At 40.2% G+C, this 10,766-nt stretch overlaps 1 protein-coding gene across 1 annotated transcript in view; it reads right to left on the bottom strand.

Annotated features, from left to right (window-relative positions):
- Nucleotides 1-4,691: 4,691 nt before the first annotated feature.
- Nucleotides 4,692-10,766, bottom strand: part of LOC147455124 (purple acid phosphatase 23-like) — a 45,668-nt gene continuing 39,593 nt past the window's right edge. Inside the window, exons 3-7 of the mRNA XM_086513959.1 lie at nucleotides 7,537-7,873; nucleotides 7,225-7,442; nucleotides 6,097-6,287; nucleotides 5,722-6,003; nucleotides 4,692-5,144 (exon numbers count right to left, since the gene is read on the bottom strand). Of these exons, the coding sequence (XP_086370085.1) occupies nucleotides 4,911-5,144; nucleotides 5,722-6,003; nucleotides 6,097-6,287; nucleotides 7,225-7,442; nucleotides 7,537-7,873 (1,262 nt within the window). The 3' untranslated portion in view covers nucleotides 4,692-4,910. The remainder of the gene's footprint in view (nucleotides 5,145-5,721; nucleotides 6,004-6,096; nucleotides 6,288-7,224; nucleotides 7,443-7,536; nucleotides 7,874-10,766) is intronic.

The raw sequence follows: 10,766 nt of genomic DNA, 5'->3' as shown, positions 1-10,766 counted from the left end.
TAATAATCCAGTTTAAAGGTAGGTAGTATTAGAGTAAGTGTACGAGTGTGTAGGAATAAATGTCAAGAGTAATGTAGGTTTTTGAATAGCTAGCGGCCTTCATAGGTATTGTGTGTGTGTGTGTGTGTGTGTGTGTGTGTGTGTGTGTGTGTGTGTGTGTGTGTGTGTGTGTGTGCCCCATGCTAGGGGGTTTAGGAATCTAGTTTTAAGGTAGGTAGTGTAAGAGTAGGTGTAAAGGTCCCGGTAGCGGCCATAGCTAGAGAGAGTTAAGATAGATTGTGTGTGTGTGTGTGTGTGTGTGTGTGTGTGTGTGTGTGTGTGTGTGTGTGTGTGTGTGTGTGTGTGTGTGTGTGTGTGAGAGAGAGAGAGAGAGAGAGAGGATGATGAGCCTTGAGAAGAGCATGGAGACCTTCCTTTTGACTAAGGATTGCATGGCACTTCAAGAGCCAAGAAGACAGAAGGACTCCTGCTCTCTCTAGTGCAGTCCCACAGAAAAATGAAAAAATCACTCTTTTTTTGGAGGCCCAATTTTTAAGGAACGCCTTCTTTTTTTAGTTATTCTAAGAAGACTCACACCAAGTCCTTTAGAGGCGATTTTCTATTGTCATAACTAGTTCTTTTTTACCTTCTCTCTTGCATGAGAGACTTGTGGACCACATCCCTTATATCCACATAACTTTAGGTTGACGTAGATAATAACACCTTGGCTCCCATTCTCACCTTTTGGTTAGCCATATTGTCCACTTTTGAAGGCTCTTGGGATCTGTTTCGGACTCGTTTAGACTCGCAAACATCCCATTTTTGTCCCATAAAATCCCGATTGAATCGTTATCGAATTTTGATGGCATTTTTGACAAATGCATTTGAATTCTAAAACTCTAGTGCACAAAATCATTCCTCTAACCATTGTACATAATGGTCCCTTCTATTATTTTTATTTTCTCTCACTAGAATGGGCAATTCTAAAGAGAGAAAATTTATTCAAGTAAACCAAAAATGAAATTCAATGACAACATCAAAATTACTTCTCAAATTGAGAACGAGATTGAGACGATGTCAAACAATAAAGCCAAGAGCTACCCCGTTTGTATCCAAATGCTCATCTATCTCTGATGTGCTAGCTTTTCCCAGCCCTATCTCATACAGCTCCTCTTTGGCCCCATCTGGCAAGTGTGCTCGTTGCAATGATGCCCTCTACACTACTCACCCACCATAATAAAATCCATTGTTTACAGGGCAACAAAATCGTGTCACTTGAGCTTGTCGCACCCACGAAGAACAAAAACATGATGCTTTCTTTCAAGGTCAGGGGTCAGGGGACAACAGAACTGGGCCCTCTAGCTTCACACTATTATATAGAAAAATCAACGTGCTTGGTTATTAGATGGTTGCCAACTCACCACACGTCACAAAAACTATTGCTACTAGAGGCCATAGGATTGTTGCAAACTCAATGGTCATAGAAATCCAATAGAAGACACTTCTTAAGCAGCCATTTGACATCTCAATAGTTGGAGTCTGAGGAATGACCTTGTGGCTACGATATCTCAACTACCTGAACTGTGCGACATCTCCTCTATTGGAAGAATGATTGTGCGAAGAATTGTTAGTTAATGCCCCCCACACTTGAAGGCCGAGAACAATCCGTTGTTGACCATTTGTAGGAATCCACGCTCCCGCATGGCTCCCAACTTCCACCGATCGCAATGCAAACACATGAATTCTTGGGAATGGTCAGCAAGGGACCATTCCCTATACCTTCAGCTGCCACTCCTCCTCCTCCCATGATCACAGGTTGAAAGTGATGGCACAAGTTCCTCTTGCAGAGTTTCAACTGCATCGATATTTGGCTTCCCAATTCATCATCGCACTCTCTTTTACAATTCATGCAGGAAGTTTTAAAGTGCGAGTATCACACGATGAATATACATCATCAAACCAAAAGGGATAGCCAAAAACATGAAAAAAAAATGTTGTTGTCTTACTTGAGCGGCTACTCTGCTACAAAATATATTAGAGAGACAACAAGCATAAAAAGCATGGCAGTTGCTACCCACGTTTACTTATTGTCTGATATTGTTTATACATCCATGATTGTGGAGCAAGCTATGGCTTCATTTTAGAGAAACAACCGAGTAAACACAGCAATGTCTTCATTATGCCATTACTCAAAACACGGATTTAGATACGAAGTACCATTGCAAAAATTGGTTTCTCTCTCAGAAAAAAGGAACTTCTTTTGATGCATGGGAAATCAATAACGAAAAAAACTAGTGAGTCTTGAAGCTCACCGTGCAAAAACGCTTTATTGTTTTAGCAAAAGACATCTTACTAATCTTCTTTCGTGTAGCACTAGGTTGGTAAGGGAACAATTTTATGTTTAGAGACACTCTATGTTCTCTTAACCCAAGCAACTTTCTTGAACTATTCAAAGAGATGCAGCATGAATTTTTGAAAGTGTTTTATGTCCACAAAGTTGGCATACAAGTTGAAAGACCTTGGCATTTTTTTGAGCTACGGATTTTACCTTTAACCATTCGCAAGCAAATGATTTTTGAACCTAACCTATGTGAAACCACATGTGCTATCTTTTGCTAGAATGTTTGTAGTTATAGTTACGGCGTATTTATCAAAAAAAAATCCTTGACGATTTTTTGACTAAATCTTCGCTTTAGTATAATTTTAGTAACTTTTAAGCAATCTAAAGGTAAAATTGATTTTGCACGTGGATTCCATGACATTTCACTATTTTTCCTTCGATTTTGTTTGCACTCATTATCCCTTGTAGCTAACAATGCAACTCTAAGATAGTTTTCTAGTTTTAGCAAAAATCACTCTCATTATTTAGTTACAATTATTTTCTCTTTGAGATTCTTAGTTTGATAGGAGAAGCATGGTAACTTTGTATACATTTTGAATTTGGATATATGTCAATAGTTCTCCGAGGGATTGTAAAGGCCACACTGTGGAAGCTCGGTTTTTTTATGCATGTGGTTTTATTACTTCATTATTGTGTCCAAAATTATCTTAGGTAAGCACATTTTGATGCTTTTGTCTGTTGTTGTGTATGAATTCAAAGGGTTAAACTATATCAAGAAAGTGTATGCCTAGTGGCAATAATCAATGTGGGTATAGAAACATTGATAATAGGTACGCGGAATGACAAAAATTTACTTCTTTTGTACTCAATCCATGTCTACAATAGATATTATGGAAGTTCAACAACCATTGATTGTGATCATCCCCTTATCAAGGTTATGGAAAAATAGATCGATGGTCCAAAGAACTCCCTAAACCCCTTCAAATGAGCTTGACCTAGAGATTTGTTGTATTCAGTGAATTGGAGCAATACATTAAATTTGGAGGTTAACCATGACCAAATAGTGAGGAATTAGAAAGGTAAATGGAGTAGTACATTCATTTTGGAGATTGACCATGACCAGGTAAAAAAAGGTTACTTTGTTTCCCAAACAATAGTGGTCTTTTAACTTCAAAGTAATTTCATAAAATAAGAAGTCTGTTAGAATGGACACTATACACAAGCCCTAGGTGCACCCCCCAAGTCTTAGAGCATTTCCCTTGCACTTGCAATCCTCGTAGGAGTGGCATACAAGATGCAAGTAGATTGGTCACAAAGTTGTTAATCATGTAGACTATTAAGACATTGTATGAAAACATAACAATGTTCTAGATATAGAGACCGATCTCCCATGCATTTCCAAGTTCCAACCCTTTTTGGGTGGTTCAATTAACATTGGCTAGCTATCCAAGTGGCAACTCTCACAAGAGTTTTTCAAATAGAATATTGGCCAAATTATTGATTTACATCTTTTTAGTAGTGTATTACGTGAAATTTTCATGTATTATTGCATTGTTAAATTTTTCGAAAGATGTATGACTTCTACAATCTTAATAAACCTGTCATAAATATTGATACCTTAAATCTCAAACTAGGTTGTCCACAACACATGAGTACTCTGTAAGCCTTATATTTCTGTCTTCAAACTAGTGTGCAAAGTATTCTAGAAATTGATGTATACAAAGTGGAAAAGGGTGAAATGGAAGCATGCTTTGAGATGGTAGTCACAACAATAAGCGGTTGATAGGAAGACTTTCTATAGGAAATTCCAACACCACCTATCCAATTCCCTATTGCCGCCTTCTCATAGAAATGTGTTTGAATGTGGTGACAATGTATGCTATGTGAGCTTGGATGCTATCAAATCACTTGACCAATTATGGTGAATGGTTTAAGGACCAACAAACTTTAGAGAGTTCTAGTTATGTTGCCCATGGCGATGATAGTGCGAATTTAAGGGAAGAACACGAGAATTAAGCCTCACAAGGTGTTAGGCTATATTGAGAAAACTGGCATGCTTAAAGTACAAATTTAAAGCACACATGCTCCCATCACATTTGTGCATGCATTCATGCATTATAGGGACCTTCAATGTGCTTACGAAGTGGAAGACCGCGAACGTTCTTATAAAGTGGAAGAACACGGATGAGACTTTAGAGGCATGACTAAAACACCAAAAAAACTCGTTCAACTATAATGCTTTGGCATGTTCGAGGAATCTGTTCTATTTTTATATAGGAGGCCATGTTGAACGGTTGTCCAACGCCCATGACTGGAATGGAGATCGAAAGATTTTTGTACTTCTAATCTTAAGCAGTTGACAAGATTGGGACGGCTTAAAAACAATATTTTATCGATTGAATAACCACTTATCAATAAAACCTTGGGACAATTATAGACCCTGACCCCGGATAATATCAGAGGTGAAGGGCAAGCCTTATCTTTGTATTAGCATATCCAATGATACTACTTCCTGTGTCACGTGTCCTTATAAACATAGCTATTTCACACACAAGAAGCATGCAAACAGTTTTATGGTCTTCATTTTGCATCATTCTTTACTATAGACAAGCTGGTTTTTTGAACCAAGATAATTTAATTTCCTTTTGCAGACAGGCTCTAGGTCATGAAGATGGGTGTCCCTCAACCTCCTCTGCTTCCTTGTGCGTAAATTTGGACAGACATCAGGTGTTCGAACGATGTAAATTTGATCCCCACCATGTTCAGCTTGTCCAAAATCTTGATTTCGATGCCATGTCCAGAGCGCATGAGTGGCGTTAAGTACCTGCAAATAGAGTGTTGAAAAGACTTGGTACATACATGAAGTGTCTAGACTCGCTCATAATTTGGTAAATATAGCACGTGGCCTCAAAAATTATTAAGGGGTTATTTATCCAATTTTTTTACACATACTTAATATACAAAAAGAAACCAATCACGGAGGAGATACACAGATTGAATAGGAAAGAGTATATTACATTTATGAGAACTCTTAACAGATTAGGCAGTTTTGAATTAGCCCTTGAATGCACGGGAAAAAAGAAGGTTTACACATAGTACATTACTTTCCTTTACTAAGGCATCTATATCACATGCTTTCGAAGGGTATTAAAAAAAAACATATACTTACACTCTATGAAGTGTTAACGTGACCTTTACTTCTTATGTTACTTAATACATGCAATTAAAAATCCCTCTGTAAATGTAATCCGGTTAAGTTTTTGAAATATTATCAAATAAAATTACCCCTAATCTGGTATACTTACATTTTTGAAGGTGCACCCCCCAAGACTCGAGATTTGAGGTAGAACAAAAACATAGTACTGGACATGTTCACATGACAGAAAAGTATGTCTAGTTACCTCAAGTATTCCATGTCCGAAACTAGCTTCTCTGAAGGCACTCCATTCAGGTTGGGTATCCCAGCAATACTTCCCAGCAGCTTGACCAGTAGTGAAATTGGAAGGGCAAATTTCACCAAACTCTGGAATGGAATCTAGCGGTGTCGGGCACTGTCCATCATCATCAGCATGCACCACATCCACTTTTTCTATGTTGCCACCATCACCAACTGTTATATATATGGGGCCACAAGAGTTCAACTCATAGTCATACAGCCGGTTACAACGCTCATATGCATGAACCTGAAAAAAAGATTTGATGATTGCACAATTGCAGCTAGCAAATTATTCAATTTCCAAAACCCAAAAAATCAGCTGAGTGTTCTCGGCTCATACATGCCCAGAGAAAGCCGCATCGACCCCGTGTTCGTAAAGAAGAGCCTCCATTTCTAGCCTCATGCATTCCACTTCACGATAATGTGAGCTATAGCTGTTGTACCAGGGGGGATGCCATGCAGCTATTAACCAAGGGGTTACATCCCGATTCACCCTTTCCAAATCATTTTTTAGCCACAAATACTGTTCTCCTGGTTGACACTCATGGCTTAATCAACGAGACATGGATTCCTCGTCTTGGTAAAAACGAGCAAAACCAGAAAAATAACACTTCCTCACGTGACTGAGCCTTCTTCAAATGTAGTATGAAAAAATCACTGACACATAAATAAAGTCCACTACCGTTATCATTACTATCCATGCACATACAGTAAACACACTCAACCTTCATGAATTAGAATACTACAACTACAAAAAACTCCATGCCCGTTTATGTTGCAAAAATTTGAATAAAATCTACAACATCCTTCCTTACAGTTGTGATGCTACAAAGTCGTGACTTCAGTGAAGTATAAAAACACGCCACCAAGGCATTAAAGCCTGCATGTTGCATGGCACTCTACACTTTCCGGGATTGGAGTCCTAGTGGCAGATTTCATTCACCTTGCGATATCCCATGGAACATTTTACCAAACGTGCAAAAGGGACTTTTTACTCAATTCGATAGAGAGAGTTTCGTCTTGTGTATTTGACGAAATTTCCTAGCAATGATTTTCTACAAACTATTCCATGCCCCCAAAACCACCAATGAGAAAAACGACAAAAGAAGTGCATGCATAGCATCTGTCCTGTCATCTTTGACAAATAAGCTTTTAAGCTTTTGAACTCTCACACAACCAGAAAATTGTACAACCGCCCAAACTTGCTCTGACCGGATCTAGTGCTTTCACTGTCGGCATTGATACTTGTAAAATCATCAGGATAACAAATTTTATTATATGATCTGAGTTCATGTAAACACAATAACAGTTCACTTAGAATTGCTAAGCCCTGAAGAAAGCTGAATGTCCCTTCCCATACTAAGTTCTAGCCCATTTTGACCTCAATTACTGAAGAGATCAGGCTTTAAGCCTAACAAATTGATATCTTATAGGTTAAGAAAAAGAAGTTGCAGGAACAGCATAATACCTGTGCGGTTGTAGTCCACATAACCTCCCAGCATTATAAAATGAATACCCCCTGCATCAAAAGAATAATATAATTTTGAGCCTGAGCCACTCTCTTGATGAGGAACAGCAAATCTTGCATTATAGGAGGCAAACGTCACATTTTCAACTTGAGATTCAATCTCATGATTCCCTTCAATGACCATCATGGGCACCGTTGAAACCAGAGGCTCCATGAACCTAAATAGAATTTGCATTATAAACAGCATCAGCATTTGATAGTAAAAAAGGCTTTCCAGTTCGACAGGAAAGTGTATGCGAATAGCAACTACACCTGCCCCATGCATCCCAATGTGGCTGATACGTTTCTCGCGTGGGTGAATTTGGAAACTCACAACTATAGCATGATGCCCCCTTACTGCCTGTAGTGAGATATTGGTTGGCATAGCTTAAATCTCCTATCATCAGTAGCAAGGATGGTTCATTTGTCATGATGTGATCCAACGTGCTGCTCGAATTGTAAGTCAGTCCAAGATCTCCAGCTACAGCAATCCTTGAAGGATAGTTATTAGGGCTAGGGTGTGGGAGAGTTTTAAACCATCTCTCTTCACTCAGAGCAGAAAGAGCACTATCTCCACATGTATAATAATATTTGGTGTCGGGGGCCAGTCCTGAATTGCAGAAAATTTGAAAAATAAAACACGTTAGAGAGAGAAATGAAATGTTATGTTAACGTCTTCAAAAAGGCCAAAATGACCTATGAGACCAAAAAAGTTACAATTGGTGAATCTGATACCATGTCTGAGTACGGAAATTACCAAGTTACAAAGTTACCCAGTTACAGAGGACTAACACTAAAACACTAAGGCACTAAGGAGAAAGGAAATAAAGGGGGGGGGGGGGGGGGGGGGGGGGGGAAGGGGGGGTTTGTGGGTTGAGAGAGAGAGAGAGAGACAGAGAGAAATGAAATGAAATAAAATGTTATATTAACGTCTTCACAAGGCCAAAATGACCTATGAGACCAAAACTTACAACGCGGTGAATCTGATACAATGTATAAGTACCAAAATTAAAAAAGGTACTGAAAAAAGGGGGTACTATAGAATCCTAAACTCCTAGATGTGAACTAAGCATCTAGCTGGAACTGTGTAGGATATGAGTACGGGGGTGAGTAGTGAATGAGGTCTAATACAACACAATGTGAGAGCTGATGCAAAGGTTGGTACAAGATGAGCAGGGTGTACAATCCTCAAAAGAGCTAAATCAAAGGAGATCCATCATCAGTCGCTGGCGGATCTCATCCATCTCCTACATGGTCAATAGTCTGACCGAGCGTCGTGCATGTCGGGCCAAAGTGATCCGAATCCTCTGATGCAACCTCTGCCGATGCTGTGTAGTCCTCCGCAGTCGTGGGCATCTAGTTCTCCCTAGCTCGGTCACTCGATCGAACAATATGCCTCTGGTGAGGAGAATGTGAGCTCTGCTATGGTAGCTGCTCCTCCGGCTACCAGTGTCCGCTCTAAAGAAGTATGTGATCCGTCTCTGAGACTGGCTAGCCTCTCCTCTCATCATGCTCTCTATGTCTGCACAGCTTAAGCAAAAACAGTCCCACACATCTTTGGTCCTCATACCCCATGACTCTAGGGAGTGACCCAAAGCCCTCTCTGAACAAGCAATGAAAGCGGACTCATATCTCATAATAAACTGGTCAACTGCATGTGTAGTGCAACTTTGTCTCAGACTCCATGTGATATAGGGGACATGTCCTGGCCTTTGCTAATACTCCGTTGTATCTACCAGTCTTGACCCGAAGCTGGTCTGAAGATGTGCGTATCTGGCCAATAGCACATCGTATCCTATGAGATAAGTGGGTATCCATGAATCTGGGCCTCGTCACAAAACATTCCTCAGTGAGCTGGAGAAGACACTGTTAGCGGGTTCGCCGCGACGGACGATGGAGCACAGCGAGAACGCAGACCAACAAACTGTCAATCCGAGGACGTAGCTGACCCGACTAGGGCATGGAGGCAATCTCTGGGTTGTCAACCCTGAGCTAGACACGAACAACACTCTACAGTCACTAATCCTACCACAACACTACCATAAAGCAAAGAAACAGACAACGCATCCTACGAAACACTACAAGCTCGAAACAGTCTCAAATCATATAATGACTCGAAATCGGAGGGCAAGACTCACAAGGATATATCCTATATGGCCAAACACCTAAACCCTGAAAACCATAACTGTAAGATCTCTAATCGCTGTCGCGATAGACTCAAAACAGCAATTTCCAAAGTGTCCGGAACTGATCTACAAAGACATCAACACGAAGAGCTTCTCGCCCTGATTCTAACGACTACTCAATCATTCAGAACGGATGTCGTTTGAGGTACTCACGACCAAATATAGCTCGTAGCACGCGGGCTCGCGATGTGGTCCTCGGCTTGCATTGCTTGCGTCAACGCGGAGAGCTCCTCGATGCTAACACGCTCCTACTCTCATATCTGCAATGTGATTAGTGTGCGCGACGGTGTGTGTGCGTGAAGCTCACTACTGTGTGCTGCAAAACCCACGACTGTATATTAATTGAGATAACGTAATGTGTTTCTTACAAATGCTTAGGTTTCAGCTCATATACAAAGCCTTCAAACCTAATGTCCGGCCAGATAACCTGAATTGTCCTTAGGCTTCTACAGAGCTTAATTACAAGAAACTGAGTTGGCTTTACTCATTACACAAGCATCTGCGGCCAAAATACAAGTGCCAATTTAAAATATGAGGTTCCCGTAAACATTACAAAAGTGGCCGTAATGGCTCAAAATAATAATAACGGGATATTCGATGACGTCCATGAACTCGTATCTTCATGTTGCAGCATCCATCTTCATCTTCATTACTTCATCACCATCTTCATGTGGAATCTTTAAAGAATCTTTGAGGAATCTTTAATGGAATCTTTATGGAAACGTTGTTGAAAGGGCGTCCTTTCAACACTCTCCCCCTCCGAATTCTTGTCGTCCCCGACAAGACCCTATGTCTTTGCTGGCCTTGACGAGTTATTGATGTCTTGGTGTTGGTTGAAGTTGTTGTGGCAGCCTCTTCTGCAGTTGGTTGCTTTGCGTGATATTAAAGCTGCCTTGAAGTTGTACCTGTAGTGTATCTAAAGCCTGGAACTCTCCCCCTTCGATTGGTTGTTGTATCTTGAATTGCATGAGGTTGTATCGACTTGTTGGTGCAACAGGTCGTTGTCACTGTAGCTCTAGTTTGCTTTTCCTGTGGTTGTTATCTGGCAGTCATACCTGTAAGTTGACTTGAAGCTTTGTCAAGCTGTTTTTTGGCCTCTCCCTCTTGACTTGTCAGTAGATTTGCAATTAGTAGTGTGGGGATATCGTGGTTCTTCTTGTTTTTGTTATTATAAAAAATAAAAGAGTAAATATAGCGTATATACAAAATGAAGGTCTTGGATACCTGGATAAGACTAAAGGGAAAAACCCATTGGGAAAAAATGTCTTTAGTCATAATTAAATGCGAGGCTATATGTACGTAGGTTCTGATGTTATA

The sequence above is a fragment of the Adiantum capillus-veneris genome, chromosome 6 (assembly GCF_014529385.1).
Source record: "Adiantum capillus-veneris isolate H3 chromosome 6, ASM1452938v2, whole genome shotgun sequence".
Classification (NCBI taxonomy): Eukaryota; Viridiplantae; Streptophyta; class Polypodiopsida; order Polypodiales; family Pteridaceae; genus Adiantum; species Adiantum capillus-veneris.
This window is presented reverse-complemented; position numbering and strand designations above follow the sequence as displayed.